The 26,415-nt window shown below is 30.0% G+C and overlaps 1 protein-coding gene across 1 annotated transcript; it reads left to right on the top strand.

Annotated features, from left to right (window-relative positions):
* Window positions 1–26,415, top strand: LOC113377152 (peripheral plasma membrane protein CASK-like). The gene is given in 22 exon segments (XM_026617367.1): window positions 1–59; window positions 9,041–9,153; window positions 9,277–9,382; window positions 10,276–10,353; window positions 11,375–11,556; window positions 12,853–13,028; window positions 13,281–13,412; window positions 13,499–13,646; window positions 13,709–13,869; window positions 14,136–14,300; window positions 18,861–19,070; window positions 20,326–20,388; window positions 20,390–20,491; window positions 21,775–21,843; window positions 22,430–22,459; window positions 22,835–22,933; window positions 23,102–23,240; window positions 24,112–24,231; window positions 24,416–24,538; window positions 25,251–25,358; window positions 25,513–25,688; window positions 26,193–26,415. Coding segments are annotated over 22 exon segments (2,739 nt in total). The 3' UTR covers window positions 26,373–26,415.

The raw sequence follows: 26,415 nt of genomic DNA, 5'->3' as shown, positions 1-26,415 counted from the left end.
ATGGCTGATGAAGAAGTATTATTTGATGATATCTATGACTTATGTGAGATAATTGGCAAGTGAGTACAACATAAGACAATAATTAAAGACATTTTATTATATCGAAGTAAATTGTATTTCGTTAATGTTATGATCGCTTCATATATAATTGCTTTAAGCCATTTGCTGCGCCTTGTACACATTTGTTTATTTTGTTCGATATAATGTAAACAAATGTTCAAATTAAGCAGAGTATAGTTTAATGTAATTACAAATTTAGAGAGATTTTTATGTTAATGAACACTTCTCTAGTTGATGTGTGTTAAAATATTTAAATATGTTGTTGAATTTAGATTTAGGAAACATTTGTCTCATATGCTATTACCTTTGATTTGAATACTTATTTTTTAATTCTAATCATATGTAATAGCATTAACATTCTAATATATCACACTTTTCGTTTTCAATTAATTACCTTAAAAATGCATTACAGGAAAAAATTACATTAGAATGCTTCTAACGTCACTTATGATCTAAAATAATAATTTGCATGAATATCTTATTTCCTATAAATCCCATATGCAGTGGTACCCAGACACGCGAGCTTAATTCCTCGCTCGTATGTCGAATCGCTCGTATCTCCAAGCATTTTTTTCCATATAAATACATTGACATGTCATTACTTCCAGCACTGTGGTTTTTGAATATTAATATTAAATTAACTATTTATTAATTTAATTATTGTTTTTTCCTGTCTGTTCATGATATAAGTTAGACGTGATTCGTTAAAGAAACTAGCGGGGTGTATGGCATCGTGCCTTAAGGCAAATTGCTGTAATTTCCCGTACCGTAACAAAATGTTCGAGGAATACTGAATGTTTTCAAATAGATTATTATTAATATTGTAACATTGTCTAATATTTATAAGAATTATATTAACTGAATTGCAAAGTTGAAATTATTTGTTTAAAGTTTATTAGAACTATAGTCAGAATTAAAAATAAAATATGAATTATTTTCAATATACAAAAATTTTTTTTTCCAAAATCAATTATTTTGTTACAAGCAGAAAGTTGTTTGAATCATTCAAATCGGACGCTTAGTTCTCTCAAAAAACTGCCATTTTTACATATTTAGCTCCGTATTCTCGAAATGGCTGGGCCTGCCTTTGCCAAAAACTAATAAACACATCTCCCAATCATTACTAATTGAATGTTTTTTATATCATTCTAATCGGATACTCCGTTCTCTCAAAAACTCGATTTCTATTTTCTGCACTCTTTGCTCCGTATCTCCGAAACGGCTGGACCTGCCTTTGCCAAAAACTAATCAGCTCTTCTCCCTATCAACAGGAATCGAATGTTTTTTGAACCATTCAAATCGGTTGATCCGTGCACCCGAAAACGTGACTGGAAATTTGTATCCATAGATACATACACAGTCACACACACACACATATCCATTTTTTCTGAGATATGCCAAAATATTCAGAAACCTTCAAAACGTCGAGAAATGTAAAAATTTTCAATTTCGATTTTCGGCCCATTCAATAACTTACCCCACGGGAAGTTAATATTGGGTTGTTCGGAAAGTAACTTCGTTTTTTATAGACATTTTGGCTCGTAATTTTTGTACAATGAACAATTACTTTGATAAATTATGTATTGGCAGTTTTGATCAAACATTTTTTGTCATATTTTTGGTGCATAGTTCCGAAATCATAAATGTTTTGGTCATTATTGGCAAAAAATTGATCAAGTGCTTTTTGACAGGCTGATTTGAGGTAAAGATTTCACATCCTACAAATTTTTTTAGTGACCAAAACAAATAATGGTCAGATGATGGCGAGGTCTGGAGAATATGATGAATGTGTCATTGGGTCCCATTCAAGCTTCAAAAGTTTCTGGCGATTGACCAAACTTTTGTGAGGTCTTGCGTCGTCTTGATACAGGACTATACCTTGTTGTGGGTTAATTCTAACCTTTTCTATTGGTTATTGGTTCATTTAGTTTATCTTGCTGATGGCATAAGGCATCCAGATTAACCGTTTTGTTCTCCTGGAAAAGCTGAAAGATGAACAACTGCTTTAAAATCTTACCAAACATACTGCATCATCTTTTTCTGGCAAATTTCAGCTTTGCACCTGTTTTGAGCAAGTTTTTTTTGTTTCATGGACAAATGCGTGTATTGTATTCCTTGCATCCCGTTTGAAATTCCTAGTGACAATTCGCTTCAAAACCTGATAAGTTTCAAGACTTTTCAGATGTGAATCGCGGACGTCAGTGCGACGACACACGTTTCTTTCTATGAGAACCATACATTGAGCTTAGAGAAAAATCCCAGATCTGTTAAATTTGATAAATTTTTACTCAATGGAATCTTATGTACTATTATTCGTCAGTTTGCATCAACTGATGCTTTTCTCGCATCTTTATTAACTTCTTGGACTTGATTCATCTTGGACATCAGAATACTAGAAATGAAATTTAGCAAACCAATTTTGGCACTGTCGTACTATCAACACATCAATTCCGTTCACATCAATCAATTTCATTTTGACATAGCAAAAGAGTAAAATATGTCGAAAATGCTGCTTAATTCTTTCTGTATTCAAAGTGGCACCATCCAAAAACTACTGCATGTAATCGATTAGAATTTTTTAAACACAAGCCTTAAAATATAAGTTTTCAAATCATATAATAATTATAGGGCTTAAGTGTGATGTTAGGTTAAAAAAAATGTAGTTACATTCTGGTGGTATAAACGAAGTGACTTTCCGAACAACTTTGTATTACAGCCCATACTGGAACTATTGCAACTTTTTCGCGGTGATTTTTATCCACAATCTTTTAGAGCTTAGAAAGTTGCTTATAAATTTTTGTAAAGTCTCTAGCTGGAGTTATATTCTTTATCAACTCCTTCTACATCCTGGTCATCCTCATATTTTCCAATAATTTTACGCTTTATTTCAAGAGATATGGCTCCTTTCTTTGGACTCATGGTTATCAAAGTAAATAATGTTTTGTAAATGTGCAAAAAGCAAAAAAACGCGAACTCAACATTTATAACTGCAAAATGACTATTAATGTATAGTTAAAATTTCAAACGTTGAAATAATTTTTGATATATTGGTGTGGGTAAATCTTTACTATACAATTAATATATAATAAATATATTAATATATAATTAAAATGACTAATTATAAAATATTTCACTATCATGAAACAGCCAAAATATTTCTTTGGTAGGAAAATCATTGTTACAACTGACGAAATTCTTCATATTTTAATTTTGTCATTAACTTCGTCTAAAAGCTTGTATTTCGAATTTTGCTCGTATGTCGAAGCAACAAATCGCTCCTTTGGCGGCTCGTACCTATCTTGAAACACTCGTATGTCGGGGTACCATTGTATATTTATGAATATACAATGCAAAATTATCGGTATTATTACTACACAAATGGCATAAATATTTTTATAATTTTATTTATAAACTACATTCGAAATTATGTTAGTTATTATAATTGCTAATTATATTTACTAACATAATTATAATTTATATTATCAAAAATATTAGGTTAAGGTATTATGATTATAAAATTATTAAAGTTATATTATCATACTCTAGAATATACCCACATATTCAAAAATTCGTAAAAAGAGTTAAGAAATTGATGTACTGCATATGTGTTTATTATTATTTAAAATTATTTTATCGTATCGAATATTTTTCTATACATTTATTTTCCCTAATTATGGGAAAACTAGCTGTAGCCTATCTCGCCTTCCAGTTTTATACTTATAAATAAAAATCTAAACAAAAATATGATTCTGTTCCATCTAGTTATTATGATGGAAAATAGCGCACATAAATTTCGTGATTGATTGTTGAACTGTATTAGATGCCTTGTTGAGTTAAATATCTCATTCAGCATCGCAATATATAAACTTATAAGCATATCAGTATTTTTTAAGTTTTAATAATTAAACTGTGAAAACCAAACAAGGTACATAACAGCACATAACACATATCAAACAACCATCTATTGAAATATGTTTAAAAAATTCCTTTAATTTTTGTTTTTAAGTATAGAAATTAGGAGTGTGGTAGGAAGGTGAGAATTGAAGATTGCATGCATGATTTTTTCGAACTCGAGAAAGTTTATCGAATTTATTAAGAATAAGTTTTAGAGTTGGAAATCTCTTGATAAAATAATTTTTTTCATGTAAAATAGAGCTTTTTCATATGATTAAAATATCTCAATTAAATCTTAGTTTAAAACGATCACTGACAGAAATCGAGATATATAATGGTGTACTTAATATAATAATTCTTACGAAGTAGAGATTTGTGGTGAGAGGGTGAATATTTAAGATTATGTATTTTTTATATGCGCATTATAAAAAAATAAAAATTGGCCTGAAAATTAAAAAAAAATCTTTGCCTTGTCCAACCCTTATCACTTGGATTCAATTAAAATATGCGAAAACCTATCCAGGGATAATAGTTTTCCAAATTTTCAAATTTTCACGGCGATTGCATTTATGGTTTATGAATTCATAACTATTATACACACCCATAGACATACATCAATTTATATATATATATATATATATATATATATATATGAGTGAGTTCTTGAGGGCGATACATCAAACAAAGAAAAGCCAAAGATTTATAAAATAATCTTTATTTCCAAACGTTTCGACATTCAATTTAATGTCATCATCAGTGGATCTAAAAACAGTATGAAAATTAGCATATCTAGGTAATTATAATATATGTGGATTGGTAAAGTAACTGTACAATAAGAGAAAAATTAACAAATAGCAACACTTAACAACAAATCAAATATAAAAGATAGGAAAGGTAGTAGAGACTAGAATTAAATAAATAATTAAAAAGTATAGGCAAAAATATTTAAGTACACTCATATAAACTTACGCATATATACATATATGTACGTACACATATACACACATATACATATACACATATACATATATATATATATATATATATACATGCATATATCCATATACACACACATACAAACATATAATACACATATACATATACAGATACAACAATATATACCTATATATGTACACATATACATGTAAGACTATACACATATAAATATACGTATATACATATATGCAACGTGCATGCATATTCACAACGACGTACATGTACATGTATGAACCATATATATACTCATACCTATCTATGTAACTATAGCTATACACGTATACACATACATATACGTATAAACATGTATATACACACATATACACACATATATATATATATATATATACATATATATACATACATATATATATATATATATACACACAATACATATATATATACATATGTACATAAATGCTCACAAATATATATATATATATATATATATATATATATATACATATATATATACACATACACATATACATATACATATACACATATATATACATATATATATATACATATATACACATACATACATGCATATATACGTATATATAATTACATGTATACACATATAAATATGCACATACATACAAACATACATGTAAATAAGCAATATACATATATATACATACATACATACAAATACATATATATATATATATATATATATATATATATATAAACATACAATATATGTAAACTCGTATATATGTAAAGCGAACAAATTATTTATGAAGATGGATAATACATATAAAATACAAGTGGACTTACATTACGTTGGTTAGTTACATATAGAGAAGTGTACACAGCACTAGAGATTTGGCACTAACATTTATACAACTAACTTGTCAGCACTATGCATTTTTTTATATATAATTTTTTTTGTATGATGTAAACAGAAAAATGATAGTTTTATTGAACAAAAATGTAAGTAGAATTATGTAATTTCTGCCACGACTTCTGTACTTTGCTAGTACCGAGGCATGTATGAAAGTCACCACATGTTTTGAGAGATTTTTAAGGGTCATTCCAGGATTGTTATGGGCGGGTAGGTAGAAAATAGTCGGAAGTTGAAACTAGTAATGTTAGGCTAGGTTTGTATGGTTAGAATTAGGAGAAAAAAAAAAATTGGAAATATTATTTAGTATTACTAAGTAGTTATACTAATAACTCAAAAATCTAAAATAAAAATTTTTTAAGGTTTATTCAAAATTTGCTATGTATGGGTAGGTAAAGCTCGGGTATCAAGGCCGAAGTTAAACTAGGAAGTGTTGGCAAGGTTAGTAAGGTCAATTAGTTTTGTTCAGAGGAGATAAATTTGGAAACATTATTTAGTATTACTTGGTAGTTATCGCAGAGTAAGGAGGAATCCGATCTTTTGTTCACCACGTGGTCACATATTGATATGAAACAAGATTCTGCAAAACGTCTCTGAATGGTGTTCCGTTCATGGTAGAGAATACTGGCATTATAAAAGTTAAAGGAGTGTTTGAAATTTTTTATGTGTTCTGTTATCATAGTTTGGTTTTGGTTGGGGTTTTTCGAATTATTGTCGTGTTGTTTGAGTCTTTTTATTAAATTTTGTCCGGTTTCACCTATGTAAGTAGAAGGGCAATCATTGCAATTTATTTTGTAAACAATGTTGGAAGTACGTTCTATACTAGTGGGAGATTTCAGGTTTGTGTAGAGGGATTTAAGAGTTAGATCTATGTTGCAGGTTAGTCTGATGTCTACCTTATGAAAAAGTTTTTTCCACACTGGAAAAAGTTCTTTTACGTAAGGTAAACAAACGTTGCCTAGATATGCTAATTTTCATACTGTTTTTAGATCCACTGATGATGACATTAAATTGAATGTCGAAACGTTTGGAAATAAAGATTATTTTATAAATCTTTGGCTTTTCTTTGTTTGATGTATCGCCCTCAAGAACTCACTCATATATTTCAACATCAAAATTAACTACTAAATCATATATATATATATATATATATATATATATATATATATATATATGATGGATTTAATTATGCGACAACAGGTTAGTTACATTTGCATTAAAGTGATAAAAAAAGTCTGTTTTCAATATACTTAAAAATGTGTAAAAATAATGAAGATATGAAATGTATATGATAATGTACATCAAAATATGCAAGAAGTAAGCTGAGTATTTCAGAAAATACAAATAGAGTTTTTTTTTCAAAAATCAAGAGCTCGTAGTATGAATATCAAGGCAAAAGGGAAAAACGTTTTGACATTGTCTTTTAATAACCATTTCAATATATGTACTTAAGTATGTATTGACATCATAGTAAATTGTGATTGGCCTCAAGATTTTTACCAATTATTTGAATGGCCGGCTTGTGACCCGAGTAACCTATATTTCAATTGAACTTATCACTTCTGAGCTATGTAGTACACGCAATGTTTTAAATTATCAAGGAATTTAAATCTATCGCCAGGCCGTTCATATTTGGCTCGATATTTAATGTAGATATTTGGTATAGTGCAAAAGAAACTAAATGTAGATAGCATTAAAGACACGCAATAAAAACTTCGATAAAATATGTTGTTGATCCTATGGTTTGGACGATGCACAGGCACACCGAACCTTGACGATCGTTTTTTACGTTTTCAAATCCCACTAGCGTATACATTTTTAATGCAATTTTCCACATATAATTTAAAGTTTTTGTTTTGACCAAATATTCAAAGTGCCCCTGCGAATATTTGTGCCCCGCCCTAAGCAAACATAATAATAATAATAATGAATGGTAATCGAACCGAAGGCAGGTCCATGGTGCGAGAGCCACCACAAAAATGATTCCTTTACCCTTCGGCATATATCATTCCCATTACCAGTATGCCTCCTCCCCTCACACTTTTTTTTCATATATTTTCCTTTCCGAACTTCTGCTTCCATGCTTCCTGATCCTGCGCTTCTTCTTTCAGTTTCTCTTCTCGACGGCGAGAAGATTTTCTCTTCTTGCCAATCATTCGCATTCTTTTTCTTCCCATTCCTTTCAATCTTTCTTTTTTACCACCGACGACGTCGGACAGGAGGCACTCTTTTTGCAGAACGGGTCCGATTCAGTTTCCTTTTCTTTTCAGGATTCTGCTCAGTAGAGTCTTTTCTTCGCCCACTCTTCACAGGATTTCTTCATTTGTTAACTTTTGTCAAGACTCAATTTGCTTGCTAGTAGCGTTCTCTTCTTCGTGAATGCTGTCTTTGTGCTTTCTATCGTGCATTACAGTTCTTTGATTAGGATGCTTCCCAAATATTTGATGAGCTCGCTCGTAGGTAAGCGGTCAAGAGCGACGGGACTTGTTTCAGAGGTCCCGGGTTTGATACCCACTTCGAGACGCATGTTGTCAGGCAGCAGTAACAACAATTTTCACTTGGAAATATAGATAGCAATATGTTGCCAAGTGACAATAGCCCTTGCCCGGCATTGCTGCACCAATAAAAAGTCAGCCCTATTAGATTAATTCTAATAACAAAATCATCAAATATGTATGGATTAACCATTGGGTTACCATCTAACGAAGTAAGGAGAAGTTTCAGCCCAACAGCTCATAGGATGTAAGGTTCTGATTGCTGTTAAAAATATTAAGAAAAAAGTATTTGATTTCCATTCCGTATCGTCTATCCACTTCAACGGTTTTGCTAATCATGTGTTGTAGTCAAGTGTCTCGGTAACTAGCTATTCTCTGTACATGTTGAATAAGATGCTGCATCCTTGCCGCACTTTTCTACCTATTTTGACGCTGTTTCTATATCCCTGGTTTATTCGAATCTTTACCTTTTTAGTTTGTAGTATTTTTTTTTTAATTTCATTTATAATATGGGTACTCTGTTTATATGAATATATTTATTAACAAGTTGTCTTTGTGGGCTTATAAAGACAAAAAAAATTTAATAAATACATTTTACAATTATTTTTTGAATTAGGTCGACACACGCTAAACACTTTGGAGAGATATGCTTATATGACTTTTGCATTTAGACAATAAATATATTATTTTAATAAATTTTGTTTTCTATACCATTATTTTAATTTTATATTTGAAAATGTTTCAGGGGACCCTTCAGCTTGGTACGACGATGTGTTCATAGGGAAAGTGGTCAACATTTTGCGGTAAAGATAGTAGATGTAGCACGTTTTGCATCTAGTCCCGGCCTAAGCACCGATGGTAAGTTTTTACAAATTGGATATTGCACTTACGTTATAATAAGAGAATTATGGTATAATAAGAGAAACGCAGAAATTTAAAGATTTTCACGTGAAACTTATTCATTCATTTTTAATATTTCAGATCTTAAACGTGAAGCAACAATTTGTCATATGCTTAAGCATCCTCATGTCGTCGAATTATTAGAAACATACAGTTCTGAGGGCATGCTCTATATGGTTTTTGAATAGTAAGTGTTTTTGTTAATATTGTGATTGTAGCACTAATTAGATTAAAATTATTTAATTATAGATTTATTGTTTTATCATTTTTTTCATTTACCAATCTAATGAGTAACATATCCAATACCAAACAAATGAATTTTTGACACATGGAACAAAATACTAAATCAATTTTTTTTATAAGTAGAAATATTTTTTATATTGTTAAATAATTTAGTAAAGTAAACCAAAATGCGACAGACATAACTTAAAAAAATATATATGCAATTTTGAACTTGTTGCGTTATTTACTAAACTGAACTATATAATTTCATCTGCCAAACATATACTGTTGACTGTATCTAAATTATTCTAATTTATGTCACATCTCAGCTGCTGTTCGACAATAATAATGTAGACATTACATTTTTCTTGTATATTATATTATAATATTATCTAGGCTCATATTTTCAGCTAAATTCAAATTTCAAGTGAATTTACAATTCTAGCAGAGGACAGTTCAAATATTTTCAATGTCAAACAATGATAAGTGGTTTTTGTAATTTTTGCTATTTATTTCTACAGTATTGCCATTTTTGTTTATTCTGACGACATTCCACTCTGTCCTGAGGGTATTCATATCATATTTGTGTATTCAATCATATTTGTGTATTCAATCATATTTGGGGTAAACAATCACTTAATATCAGACTAGTTGTCAATATCTTTTAATTTAATTAATCTGTATTCATTTAATCTTTTTTATAATCACTTTAATTTATTGTTTTGTAATATAATGCTAAAGGTATAAAATACATCATTTTAAAGTTGCCGAAATTTGCAATAAATTTCCAAATTTAATAATTACCCGTAGATTTTCAATAAAAGTTTTTTTTAATAATAAGTAAAATTTGTGTTACAGCATGGAAGGATCTGACTTATGTTTTGAAGTAGTTCGTCGCGCACAAGCCGGTTTTGTTTACAGTGAAGCAGTGGCATGGTAGGTTTGATTATATACAGGATTATATACAAACAATTATCGAACTATGTTCAGTAAAATTCCCAGTTAACACCTTATTATAGAAATTCGTTTTATTACTATTTTTTTCAAGTTTGTCATCTGTTTCTTTTTGCCCTATAGGCAAGGTAACTAAGTTTTCTTCGTATATAACCTTGATCTAGTATTTCGAAAAAAATAACTTAATCGGCAGAGGAGAAATAACTATTAATTTTGTTTATCTTTTGTAATATTGCTTTTTCAACGCAATTTACTTTTTTATTTAATATTTCTTATTGATTACACCTTTGCCAATGTAAAGCTTTAATCGGACCATCATGTAAGCTTTTATAGAGGTTATATATAAAACTGTTGTATTTAACTTATATAAAACTATACATTTTACAAAACAATTTAATAACGTATTATCTAAAAATTTATTTATTTATTTATCAAAACTAAATACAAAGGCTTAAGCAGTGGTGTTGAGCTAATGTTTTTTTTTGCCGGAACGCTAAAATTAAAAAATCGATTCAAAAACCGGTTCTCGAAGAAACAAAAATCATTACAAATCCCATTTTGTGCACATATATATATATATATATATATATATATATATAATGTTTATTACAATAATAGGAACGTTTAATAAAAATTAGTTATATTATAATTTATAAAATTCACTTATTAAATCACTTTATGTATGTAGCGATTTTTTTTTAAATTTTTTTTTTTGCCGGAACGCGTTCCGGCCCGATAACACCATTGGGCTTAAGGCCAAACAATTACCAACGAAAAAAAAAAATTCACTATGAATATTGATGCATTATCTCCTGACAGCGACGTTGTAAAAATTGGCTGATGGCTGTTACACATCTTTTGCCTTCTACTTTAAAATAGTATCATTAAATAAATCAATACATTGCTTGTTTGTGAGATAATGATTGGGTAAAAGCATTATGACACTTTTATGATTTATTATTAATAGTTATTACTCATAATATATCTTGATCATACTTTTCAGTCATTATATGCGGCAAATTTTAGAAGCTTTGCGATATTGTCATGAGAACGATATAGTGCATAAGGATGTTCGACCACATTGCGCATTGCTGGCAACAGCAGACAATAGCGCGCCGGTCAAGCTCGGGGGTTTCGGATCAGCAGTACAATTACCTGATGATCGAGATTATGTTGACGATTCTGGTAGGTGATTTTGAAAGATATACTTATATTTTTTGGTTTCGGGTTAAATGACGTACGTATTCTGCAAAAAATACATATTCTTGCATAGTGCAGTAAACGGAGAGGAAAAAAGGGTATAACATCTGAATTTTTTTACTGTGTTCCGAATTGAATGCAATTTTGGAATTAGGTCCATCTTACCCTCAAGTTCAAAAGTGAAAACAATTTGGGTAGCGCCATCACCCTCCGGGGGGATGACACCCCTTCTCAATTGTGTAATTAATTTTTTTTCAAAATAACATCGGAAATCGATAGAAGAACTAATTATAAGAAAAAAAATTTTTATAAAATCGTGAGTTTTCTGAAAATAGTTTGTACTAAAGTAGTGAATCTGCTAGAATTCATCGAGATGTCTATAATGGAGTGAATTTTAGATGGAATGTGAATTACTTTAATTCTGGTGGAAATGGCGCTCATTAAACCATATGATTTAAGAGAAAAAAATTTCGTATATGCTTCTTATTTGCATGATAGCTCACTCATTTTACACGCAAAAAACTTGCAACAGCACTCATTTTAAAACTTATGTTGAGCACTATAAAACCCAATTTCACCGGAATGCATAAAATGTAAAACCTCGACACTAGATGGCTTTAAATACAACAATTAAATCTTGAACGAAATAAAAAACGACTTTGCTCTTCCAAATCTTCCTTAATATTTTTCCTAGAACACTTTATGTAATACCGATTTATTAAGATTTTTATTGACATTATTTTGTTCATTACTACATGATTTTCGTTAAAATGTATATTTTAGGAAATATTTGCAAAAAAACGAAGAAAAACGCCAAAAATATATGAATCTTTAGTGACCAGTAACTTGAAAAGTATTCGTTTTTTTGAAAAACTATAAAAGACATTTTTTTTCTTATAATTAGTACTTCTATCGATTTCCGATGTTATTTTGAAAAAATGTAATTACACAATTGAGAAGGGGTGTCATCCCCCGGGGGGTGATGGCGCAACCCGAATTGTTTTCACTTTTGAATTTGAGGGTAAGATGAACCTAATTCCAAAATTTCATTCAATTTGGAGCACAGTAAAAAAATTCAGTACTAAAACGCTCCGTTTACTGCACTTAGCATGACCTCCTGCATTTCTAAGGTATCATGGTATCAATACCTAAAAATGACATGTAGAATTGACTTTCCCGATTTCAAACTAAATGTTTTCTGTATTTTCTCATTTTCATAGATAAAATTGCAATATATTTGTTTTGGTGTCGTGGAATATGCAATAAATGCGTTTGTATCAGGTCGCTCAGGATCATGGCACTATGCTCCGCCGGAGTCTGTTACGATGCGACGTTATGGAAAGGCTGGAGATGTATGGGGAGCCGGTGTACTGCTTCACGTGCTACTTAGCGGCAGACTTCCTTTCACAGGCAGTGGCATGCGTCTTCAAGAGAGTATTATTCGTGCACGCATTACGGTACACTATTGGTCAATGATTATTTAATCTTTTTTGTTTCGCAAAATTAAGTTTTCCGTAATTTTTGAAAATTTTGGAGTGTATAAAAAAATTATGTTTACTGCGTAAATTGGCATTGTGATTATAGTTTAAACATTTTATTCATTTCTATAATGTTAGCACCGTTAAAATCAACTATGAAATATTTGAAATACTTATCAGTTATTTGTACCTAAATTCCTCCCAATTGGCTCAACAAAATTATTTATACAGTTAGCAGGACCAGAATGGAAACCAGTCAGTAATGCTGCAAAGGATCTTGTAACCCGTATGTTATCTAGAGATTCTCATGATAGGCCCACAATACAGCAAGTTCTCGACCATCCTTGGTTAAGATTAAAAGTGGTAATTATATATTAACATTTTTGATAGGTACTCTAGTTTTAGTTTTAAACTCTTTTAATACTGGTATTCAATTTTGTTTTGTTCAGGATAGAGAAAGAGATCGACATAAAAATGTGCATTTGTCAGAAACAGTAGATGAACTTCGTAGGTTCAATACACGTCGAAAATTAAGTGCAGCAGTTAGATCTGCTGCTGGTGTCTATGGAAGTTGGAGTGGTGGTACAAGTGAATATGGTGACTATCTAATGATAAAATGCTGCTTATTAAATTCATTTGTTAATAAGTATTAATTGTAGGTGGTGATGGAAATGAGGACTGGTGTGATGAATCATCTTTTGTAGCAGTTGCTAATATATTGGATAGTTTGGATGATATTAATGCTTTACAAGACCCTTATACAGATATAGATGTTATGCATGGTATATTACAAGATCGAAAACTTCATAATTTACTTGAGGTAAGTTAATTTGAATAGATGATATATTTAATTTGGGTTTATCAAGTTATAATTATTTTCAAATATCAAACAAAAATATTTCTTTACTAATAATAAGAGCATCAATGTTGATATTTCTTAGTCCATTTGGCTTGTTTTTTTTCTTTTTCAATTAGCGCAAAGAAGTTTATTAAAATTATATGTACAGAACAAATAATTTATTGAAACATAAGTAATAATTCTGATTGAATTAATTTTATTATATAATTTTTTTAATTTGCTTATAGTTATATGACAAGATATACTCTACGGTTGCATATCCAATGCGGAATCCTTTAAGTGTAGCTGAAGCGCGATATCGTGCTGTTCTTGAAGCAGCCGAACACCAAGATGGACGAGTATCGCGTGATTTGCGAGAATTCGTTGCAATTATGACTTCCACTCATATGCAGGTTTGTACTGAATTAGATTTTATCCATCAAATCTACTAATTGTCGTGCAATTATATTGTTATATATATTCTTGTTATCTTGTTATTACATTTGACTTAAAAACATACATCGCGTCTTCTGTATATTTTAAAAACAACTTTTTGTAGTTTGTTTATTTCCCGTAGAGTAAGTTATAGTAATCGCAAAAAGTCGAAAATGAGATTTTTTGCATATCTTTATGTTTCAAAGGTCCTGAACATTATGGCATACCTTAGAAAAAAATGATGTATGTGTGTATATATATATATATATATATATATATATATATATATATATATTTTGAAATATGTGAGTTTGGTGTTGATATATATTTTGATGAGTTATTTAGAACCGGGCAGTAACACCAAGTAAAGAAAAAAAAACTAAAGTAGTTTTTAAATACTTTATTTATCCATACGTTTCGGTCTTCATCGAGACCGTCATTCAGTGGAAAAAAGAATTAATTATACAAAAATACACTACACTATTACACTGTGATAACCAGGCTATTAATAATTGGAACATTTAAACTAATTAATTTTTTAGACAATTTTTGCTTACATTCTAGTGTGTACAAATTGACTAACGTCTAAAAACTGAATATATATATATATATATATATATATATATATATATATATATGTATGCATGTGCAGTACAAATTTTTGACGATGATTTTGATAGCACCGATCAAATGATTTAAACGTTTTAAAAATATTCGAATCTTATCAACAGAGAGACAGTTTTTGCAAAGGCAGGTCCAGCCGTTTCGAAGATACGGCGCAAAAAAATGGCAATTCAGATTTTGAGAGAACAGATTAAATTTTAGGGAAGGCAGGTTCAGCAGTTTTGGAGATCCAATGCAAAAAGTACATATGCATATCGAATTATCAGATATTTTATAGAGATTTGAATAATAAGCACAATATTTGTTTATCTTTTCTTTGGGTCTCGTGCCAAGATTTATAATGTTTAAAGTCCTTGATGGCAGTGTGAATTAAGAGACTTATTAATTACCAGATTAAATTGCTTTAAGGCGCGATGACATGCACCAGCACTAGTTCTTAACTGCTTTGTATGGGACTTTTTTCTAAGTTTGTGATTGTACCAGTACAATTTAATCAATCATTATGGATTTTAAATCCCTTCCTAAAATGCAGTTATCTTGACCGCATTTTATTGTGCGTACGCGGCCATTCCGTTCAGATATATCTTGAGCATCATTTAATATGTGCATCCAGTTTATACCTAAATACGTTATACGTTAATATAATTCACCCTCTAATACCGACACAGATTTTAGATTAGATACGGGGTGGATATGTGTGGGAGGAATATATTATCGACGAACCAACTGCGTTTGCGCCCGAAAGCGGGGCGTATACAGATGAGATGTGCAGTTCACATTGCGCGTCTAACACATTAGCGTGTGCGCCATACATAACTTATGACTTAAACATAATCCGATAGTGAATCTGCATGTACCCAGTTGTCAGACGTCAGTTCGGAAATGCAATGTTTTTATTAACAAGTTTTCAAAATCGGATGCTTGATATTATTAGATTTTAATTATAGTATTTAGTGCACGTATATGTTGTGTTGTGGTTTAGCGAAGCCTGTACAGCCGTGGATTCGTACTGTTTGGAACGTTGTCCGTGGAAACCGTCGGTATCTCAGAATTGCCGGGCTTTACCGCCCATACAAAGCAACCGTACCGTGCCACCAAACGGAGATGTTGGAAATTGTGAACACTGTTGGGAAGAATGTCGTGGGCCGCAACAGCAAGCGCCGCCGCCGTCCTCCCTAACAGAATACCGCCACGGGTTCGGTTGCCCCTTACATAGCCCATTTCGCGTAGCACAATCTCAGGTGACGACAGAATATAATAAATATATGCGAATATAATAAAATAATAATAATAAAATAACAACCAATTTGTTTTAAAACTCACTTCAAAATTTCTGGTAGGGTAACTAAAAACCGTTAATTAATTAATTTTATCATTTTTAAAGAGGCATGTATATTGTTTAAAAGCGTAGTATATGACTTCGTTAACTTAAAATTATTTAATCTGCTCGAACCCAACTTTTGTGTGGAGATATTCATATTTAAACGATTCCTTTACATTATATATAAATAAACATATATATATATATATATATATATATATATATATATATATATATATATATATATATATATATATTTACTGATTGAAAATGTATAACAACTTTTCTATGCGGAAACAGGGAATTTATCCTTGACCTCTCACCAAGCGTCCTTGACACGTAACGATTTTATTAGCTTCCCAACAGCGTTGGGTGCAAAATGCAGGAATATGAGTGTGTGCATATATTCGAATACAATTCTTTGTTCGAATGAAATGAAAATCTTATTTTTTTGTCTAAATAATGTCAATTCCATGAGATAAAAATTTTATTCACTTTTATTTTATTTACCTTTATTTTTTTACATAATCAGTTTTGTAAAGAAAACATTATCTAGTGGTGTATGGAATCATGCTTTAAGGCAATTTGATGGAACTTCTATCTCGAAAATATTTTTTTTTTTAAATATTCAATTTTTTTTAAAAAAAACTTTGAAAATTTAGATTTTTGAAAATGTTGAAATTTTCGAAAAAATGACTTTTTGAAAAATTTGTATTTCTTTCATATTTTGAAATATTTTGGAAATTTTGAACTTTTTTTCAAAGCAATCGCGCTGCGTTAGCTGCTTAGAGACAAAATATAGATGTGCGTAAGCGCCGCGTCGCAGTCTAACGGATAAACATTGATACGGAACCCATAGAAATAAAAACAAAATTGGTTCTAATTATTAAAATTTCAATAAAGCATCTGATAATTTGACGTGCATATGTCTAATGATAATCTCTGACCGCTTTTCGCATCTTTTTACTTTTTTTATTGGATCTCCGAAACCGCTAGGCCTGCCTTCCCAAAAATTTTATCAGTTCTTCAATACAAATAAAATCGAACACTCTGTTATCTCCGTTATCACGGCTGGATATGCCTTGCCAAAAACTAATCAGCACGTCTCCCCGTCAATACGAATCGAAATCGTCGACGAAAATTTGTATGTGAACAGACACATATACTGGATGTATTTTTTTATAATGTATGCCATAATGTTCAGAAGACTTTGAAACGTAAAGATATATGCAAATTTTCATTTTCGATTTTTTGCGATTAATATAACTTATCCTAAAATATTTTTAATATTCAGTAAAAACCATTAACACTTATAATGACCATTACCACTTTTTATTACTCTCAATATAAGTATAAGAAGTGGGCGTACTGAATATTTTTTCCTGATTTAAATTATTCGAATTAAACAAATAATGATTTGAACCGAATTGTAATATAAACGGGCCTGTATAAGAAATAAACCATATATGTTACACAAAAATTATTACTTATAATGTAAGTTTAAAATTTGTGACTACTTTTTGAACACTTCAGTTTATACTACCGCTATCTTTTGTATATTTAAATTCATAGCATCAATTAAAACATTGCAGCCTTTTGGTTGATTTAGCTAACCTAATAGGTCGCATTTAATTCAACCTTTTTTGGAGCCGGAATACACAAAACTTGTATAGAGAAATTTGCATTCCGAACTGGAGCACAGCTTAAACCAAATTATTTGAAGAGCTGATTGTCTTTTGGAATGCAACTAAATTGGCTGTTTTACTATATTCAATGGGTTTATTTTTTAGATGAATTATTCCTTAAGTTATCCATTCCGCGTTTGTACTCGAGGAGCACAATTGGTACAAAAAAATTATATTATCAACACTCTATTGGGATTAATAATTTAGCTGGTGAATCCCAATATGTAATTGAATTTAAAAAAATAGATCCCAAGCGCCAAACTACTATCCGGTAATTTGTCCGAGTCTATCTCGTTGAAAGACTTCTTCAAATTTGCTCATAACACTTATGTATGCTTTGCTAGCAATATTAAAATTATGATTGAAACTCCCCGGCGATTAAAAGCATATTTGTTTATATTATGGCTTACTCCTAAACTCAAATGGGGCACTAAATGTAAGGTCGCTAATAAGGTAATGAACACTAATGACATTACCTCATTTTGTATACTTTATCCTAAATTAGGAAAGTTTATTATAAGGGATTCCTTGTTGCTCTTTCACGTGGCACATATTTATACACACATATATGGATTTCAATAGTTGTATAGTTATATATAAGTTTTGACCTAAAATTCTACGTCATTATCAATGGATATGAATAATAGTTCGAAAATTTATATAGTTTGCACGTAATTCTACAACTGTCATCAATCATTATTTAAATAATTTTTGAGAACACATAGTAGCGGATGCATCCAAGTTAAACTCAGACTCAGTATTTTATACATAAAGATAGCGAAAGTAAAGGGAAAAGCTATTGTACACTTGCGTATGCCTTTACAATAATATTAGGTTGTCAAAAAGGCGGAAGGGAGATATTTGACAACCTATTATGAATATTGTATAACATACATATCTTTTTTCAGGTTTTACTTCAGACACACGATTCGGTGGCACGTGAGGTATACTCCGAAGATGCTCTCCGAATTACGCCACCTTCATTGAATCCCAAAGGATTTTTGAACGGCAGTGACAACATAGATGGTTCAGAATTGGAAGAATCAGGCTGTGATTTGCAGCCGCACATCACTCGTGTTCGGCTAGTGCAATTTCAAAAAAATACAGATGAGCCAATGGTCAGTATTCTTTTACAAATTGCTTTTAAACATTATAAGGAAAAAGAGGGGATCGTTCAGAAGCATTTTAAATATTATGAGAATATTCTATGCGATGTGATTGTATTGTGTGAACAAAATTTATGGCATTGCTTAAATTTGAACCGTTCGAAGCTATATTTATATAGTTATGAGTTATACAAGTGTTGTTACATTTAACCCTTTCGCTATGAGATTGTTGTCCGGCAGCACTAGCACTGCTGTACGATCAGTAAACCACCTAAGTATTCGTTATACAAGATATTTTCAGATTTTTCAATCATCGATAAAAGTGTATTTAAAAATTAAAAATTGTACTTTTAAAAAACTAAAAAGCACAATAAAAATTACAATTTTCAAGAATTTAACTCAGAGTGATAAATATTGGCACAAGAAGTTTTTCACATTGAATGTCGTCTATAGGTGACATTCGTACACGCAGGCCGTCAATCGGATGTCATCTATAGATGATTCGTAGCAAAAAGGTTAATTTTGTATTCGTTTCAATAATTATTCATTAACTTGTGTTTTTTTTTTTTTAAAAAAATTAGTAATTCATGTTCGATTTTTAAGTTCAGTTTTTATGTCCTTTTCGTTATTAATAAAATAATATAACGAAAAAAAACATTAGGTAAATCTCTTTGCACAAACAGATAACAATTTTTACAACAGGATTGAAAGTTATTTCAATTTATAGCATTGATTTATACACCGTGTTAATATTTGTTTCATATACTGAAATACTGATCTAGTTAATATACTGAACTTGTAAAGATCTTGTATGTAGGCTGTTGAAAGGCAAATAATCTTTGTGGTTTTGAGAATCTTATAGTATTTCCGATACTAAAGATAAAAGTTTATAAGACGGTTTAATAATTATAAAACAGGCATTGTAATACATAGAAAATAGGAGGTTTAGCGTTATTACCGATCTCATAACAAAAAAATATGTAAACTGGACTTCATTAGCCTAGAGATGTAAGTTTAAACTTCAGAAAATCCGAATGTTGGTAATTTACTTATCACGTACTTTATTTTGTCATTTTAAATTCGATTAATAAATATATAATCTTAACATGTTTAGTATTAAATCTTCAATACTAAACTCCAATGCAATTACAAATTTGTAAAAAAAAAATTCTGATAAATAAGGGGTCCATGGCAAAGCCAAAGGGGGGGTCCAATGCGCCAAAATGTTTGAGAGCCTATGATTTATAGGGTGAGTGTTTATTTACAGGGAATTACTTTGAAGATGACGGATGACGGCCGATGCATTGTGGCACGTATTATGCACGGTGGAAATGATACATCGGCAGGCTACACTTCACGTCGGGGACGAAATACGTGAAATTAACAATCTCCCGGTACACAACCAAACTGTTAATTCCCTGCAGCGCCTGCTGGTAAGTTACTGCTTAACCGTTGCCAAGAAAACATAATTTACTATTGTTCTTTTGACCTTCGAATCCTTTGATCTCTAAAATAAAAAGGATTGCGGGGAACACATTTTAAGATATTCTATTTATTCCAAGTATATTCGCATGTTCGTATTCTAAACTGTTCATTTGTTCATTTCTGCATTATCAGCCGAGTCAATAAAGGCGTAAAGCAAGCATTAATCACGTGAGGTTTTTAGGGAGAGGGGGGGTTTGACAAAAAATCACGAAATATCACATGGGGGAGGTGGGGGTATAGTAAGATATCACGTGTATTTATTTTTTACTTGGAATTTCATTAAAACAATCCAAACATTTAAAAAAAAATTAAAAAAATACAATTTTTTCTAGTAAGTAAAAATACACGTGATGTTTGGTGGGGGATGAGAGGGTTAATTTTGAATATCCGCACGTGTCACCAAGGGAGAGGGGGGTCCAAAATTCCTTGAACAATCGATCATGTGATTAATGGACGTCCCCTTAGAAAGATTTTCTAACAGGCAAACATTAAAACAAATCACTACTTTAAAAAATTTCAAATTTTACAAATATCACCATTTTTTCACAATAACTCGAAAAATATTAAAGATGCGTATAAAAGTCTAATGATAAGAAAACATTTATCGTCTTTTCTGGAAAAATTCGAAAATATTGTTTTTCGAAACAATATTTAAACATAGAACATAGAACATATGTATTTTTTATACAAGCAGATTTTTTTATGACGTATTGTATTATTAATAGCAGTAATAGCAACTATACTTATTATAACTATTCTTAACACGAAAATTAATATACCTTAATCATTTACTTGGTGCTCCATGGTGGTTAATGGTTAAGCTCACGAACTCAGGTGGATGGGATCGTGAGTTCGATTTAAATCTAGATAAAAATATGTTCCCAATTGAAAATAGCCCATTTTTGGGTACTGGCCATTGCCATTGCGAAATGGCAATGGGCACTAATCTTCTCTTAATTGAATTGAAGTACTGCTCGCGGACGTGCCCCAGAGCAGTACTACCCATCATTTATTAATGATTTCCTTATGTAAATAGCATACACATTGTTTAAACAATTATTTCTTATAAAATGTTTGTAATTTTGATTATCATTGAAAAATAAAATTGAAAGAAAAAGAATGATTAAAATCGGACTTGTTTCTGGGGATTTTCTTTTTGACTCGGCTATATGCACTTTAGATTTAGTGCTTTTTACAATGTTTATCAATTTTCATCACTTTTGTTTTTTAGAGGGACGCCAGAGGTTCTATAACTTTCAAAATCGTTCCATCATACAGAAGTGCACCGCCTCCTTGTGAGGTAAGCGCCGCATCTGATGCAATGCGTGTAAGGATGTTTCTCATATAATTTTCATGATTTAGATATACTAAATTTATGAAATATTATTTTAAATAATAATCTTAATATATATTTATGCTATACATAGCATGTGCATTGTAATAATCGACCCTTAATGAGTATAATTAGGTCATTTTTACTTTCGACGCTTATTAATCTTTTGGCTCTTATTGTATGCAAAATATTTATAAACCTTGAGTTCAATTTATTATTTATCTGATAAGATAAATCTTTGGATAAGGATTAACAAATGCCTATATTTCTTGAAGTGAAAGTAGAAAACAAAAATCTTATATTGCAAATATAATAATTAAACTAATCTTAGCAACTTGTTGATACAGTTTGGGCTTTTTAAACATCACTTAAGAGATTACGAGATTGTATGTTATATGTTCATTTGTTACGATGTTATATGTTCATTTGTTTCCTTCGCATTAAATCGTCCTTAAAAATCTGTTTAAAGCCCTTACAATTCAAAACATTAAGTTTAACTTAACTTTTATATAATATTCAATTTTGATAGTAATGATATTTTATTTCCATTCAGTTATTCCGGATTAGGCCTACACCTGTATTAGTAAGTATTCTGAGTGTGACGTAAAGTTTTGTATATTTCACTGACAATTTATAATATTACTCTTTATTTAATAAGTAAATTAGTATATAAATTAATATGAAACATGATTATCAATTTTTAAATCTATTATATCTTTAGTATTGTGTGGTGGTTATTCCATTCCATTTTATAAATATCTTGCATAAATTGATGTAATATTTTAGACATTTGTAATCTATCTGACATTGCTATTGCTCTATAATATGTATTTGATCAAACTATTGGTAATCATGAGGTTTTCTTTTGTATAGAAGACATTTGTGGATGTTTTGGTGGTCTGAACAATGTGAATATAAAATAGGTGAAGATATAATTGTTGCCTTTTTTCTTATGTAGGTATTTGTACGTGCCCAGTTTGACTATGATCCTTTGGAAGATGATTTAATACCATGTGCTCAAGCTGGTATTTCCTTCAAAGTTGGGGATATATTGCAGGTGAGTAATGGTTAATCATATTTATATTGAATGATTTTTTTTTTAGTTCACAAGGGTTCAGATTTCTATTGCTCTAAAAAATTTATAACCCATAGCTTTATTCCATTATTTTATCCTAAAAACTTCGCTGTGTATTTAATTTTATCAGTTAATTTTTTATGTTATTAGATTATCAATAAGGATGACTATCACTGGTGGCAAGCAAGAAAGGATGCTGTTGAAGGGTCTGCTGGATTAATACCTTCTCCTGAACTTCAAGAGTGGCGAATAGCAAATGCGGCTCTTGAAAAGAATAAGAACGAACAAGGTTAATTGCATATCAAATTATTAATTGAAAATACTATAAATTCCTGATAAATATATAACTGGAAAATAATGATATATATATATTATTTTGCTAAAATTTTAATAATTTTGATGTTGAGATATGTGAGAATCAGTCTTTAGGGCAATACATCAATTAAAAACTTGTATGAACTTATAACTTAGGTAGATCGTGTGCCCTCTACCTAACTTTTAACATGTGGTGCGCACATTGGTGCACATTTAGGTTTCACTTTCGCATCGGAATACGGATTTGCGACATGTACTATACAATAAAAAACTCATTCTAAAAATTTATATATTGTTCCGATTTAAAGTGACAAGAATTGTTTTTATTGTGCATTGTGAACAATTATAATTATGAAATAATTAGGATTACTACAATTACATGTAAGTTTTTACACCATATCACTTTCTTATAAATTAGTTTTAATTAATAATTTTTATCTGTGCTTTCGAACTAGAGTCCACTGAAGATGACACAAAACGTATGGAAATGTGTCGAAACGTATGGAAACAATAAAAATATTATAAGTTCATACAAGTTTTTTATTATATATATATATATATATATATATATATATATATATATATAATATATATATATATGACAACTGTTGTCAGTTTTCTGTGTGACATATATTTTTCTCTTATTTTAAATTAGCACACTGTTCCAAAAAATGCAGCTTATAATGTATTTTAAAAATCATTAATCTAGCGTATGTTTTCCCCTAAAACTTGAAACGTTTACCTTGTATACAAGTAATCTATGAAACGGTCACCTCATGTACTCATATATATACTTTTATATATTTAAATATTTAAGAATTGATATAAATATACATATTTTTCAGTTAATTGCTCTATATTTGGAAAAAAGAATAAAAAATGCAGAGATAAATATCTTGCAAAACATAATGCTGTTTTTGATGGATTGGATCTTGTTACCTATGAGGAAGTTGTGCGACTCCCAAGTAAGTGTGAGTTTTATGAATAACTATTTCATAATTGTAAAAAAATTTATTTCATAAATAGTGAAATAGAATATTATATTATTCTATGTGGCTGTGAGCTGATATTTTTTTTATAAAACATATTTAATATTCTCATTTAATTTGTACTATATAAAATATAGTAGAACAAACATATATTCTTTACTAGGTGACCCCACCTTTAAGAGAAAAACTTTAGTACTTTTGGGGGCGCATGGAGTTGGTCGAAGGCATATAAAAAATACATTGATAGCGAGACATCCAACAAAATATGCATATCCTTTACCTCGTAAGTGGAATAAATAATTTTATTTATATATTTGACATCTAGTTTTTTATATAAATTATATATATATGAATTTTATATAAAATACTATTTAAATTATATTATTCAATCAAGACTTATTAACATTGCTTGTGCAATTTATCTAATTTATTTGACTCAATTACTGTTAAAAAAATCAATATATGTGCGCATGTTATATTTTGCCAGTATGTTAGATACTACATTTTCTAGTATTTTGGAGAGAGACATGATATCCGCTGTGGAAGTGACAGATCCAATAGGTTAAGAGTTATTGAGAAAAAAATTTCAAACATTCGGTATTTGATGAGCATTTAGTAATTACATCAAAGTATAAGATTAAATGGGTTTAACTAATTTTATGTACTAAATTTTTGTATTTATATTATTGTAGGAAGATTTTTAAAACAATTGTAAGTGTGATTGGTAAAACCTTCTGTTTATAATTAATAATTCACTAACACAATTAAAAAATAATGTCTCATAAAAGTAATAACCCAATAATGCCTTCATTTTTTATTGTGGGTTTTGGGAATCAGATGTAAGTAAGGTTAAAAATCATTTCACTTGGTACTTGTCCACCACTCTTGTCTGAACTGTCTCTATTTAAGAATGTTTGTGAACTATTTTAAATAGATTTTTGTTAAAAAAAAAAACTAAAATTAGGAAACTGATACATGATGTTATATGTCCTTAGATACTACACGTCCTCAGCGACCTGATGAAGAGAATGGTCTGAACTATTGCTTTGTCAGCCACGAGGAAATGGTTGCAGATATTCAAGCAAATGAATACCTTGAATATGGTCAGTTATTATATTTTTATTACATATGAAATTACACATGTACATATATATATATATATATATATATATATGTGTGTGTGTGTGTGTGTGTGTGTTCGTGTTATGAGTGAGTGTGTGAACATCATCAAATATCTAACTTGGAGTAACTTAGCAGGTACTCACGAAGATGCAATGTATGGAACCAAATTAGATACAATTAGAAGAATTCACATGGAAAACAAAATAGCAATATTAGATGTCGAACCACAGGCCCTGAAAATTTTGCGTACTGCTGAATTCGCTCCATTTGTAGTATTTATAGCCGCACCTATACTGCAAAATATTGCTGATGTGAGTAATCTTACTATACATCCATAGTTTTTTAATTAATCATATAAATGCAAGTACTTGATAGATAACACATATAAATATGCTGTACTATTATGTAATATTAAATTAAAGCGAACAAAGTTATTATGCTTTGATTAAATGTCTTCCATAATGTTTGGGAATGATAAATATTTGTTACAAAATATCAGTATTAGTACTACTATAATAATTACAAAAAAGGCTTTCTGAAAAGCTGAATTATTACCATGTTTCACTTTTGTGACTATACTCTGAATTTAGTTTTATCCATGGAATAAATTTTGTGGTTTAAAAAATGAGTGAATATTTTAAATTTAAATAATATTATTAACAACTATGATATAATTCACAGTTCACATATATTATGGTTTAAATAATCAAATTAACGAATAACAATTTTATTCTTAAATGTAAGATATAACAGTTACTATAGTGTTACTGAAAATATGTCAAATTCAGTATTAATGCTAGTTTATTAATTAATAGTATGATGGAAGTTTGGAAAGGCTTGCGAAAGAGTCAAACCTTCTAAGGCGAGCCTATGGACACTTCTTTGATGTCACAATTGTTAACAACGATATAGAGGAAACAATTAGCACTTTGGAGGCTGCAATAGAAAGGGTCCACACTACTCCACAATGGGTACCTGTAACTTGGGTATATTGACAAAACCCTGACTATGTCTAAATGGCAGATATTATTAACTAAA

The sequence above is a fragment of the Ctenocephalides felis genome, unplaced genomic scaffold, assembly GCF_003426905.1.
Source record: "Ctenocephalides felis isolate EL2017-DRISC unplaced genomic scaffold, ASM342690v1 CF-g0.4_SCAFFOLD_01886, whole genome shotgun sequence".
NCBI classification, from domain to species: domain Eukaryota; kingdom Metazoa; phylum Arthropoda; class Insecta; order Siphonaptera; family Pulicidae; genus Ctenocephalides; species Ctenocephalides felis.
This window is presented reverse-complemented; position numbering and strand designations above follow the sequence as displayed.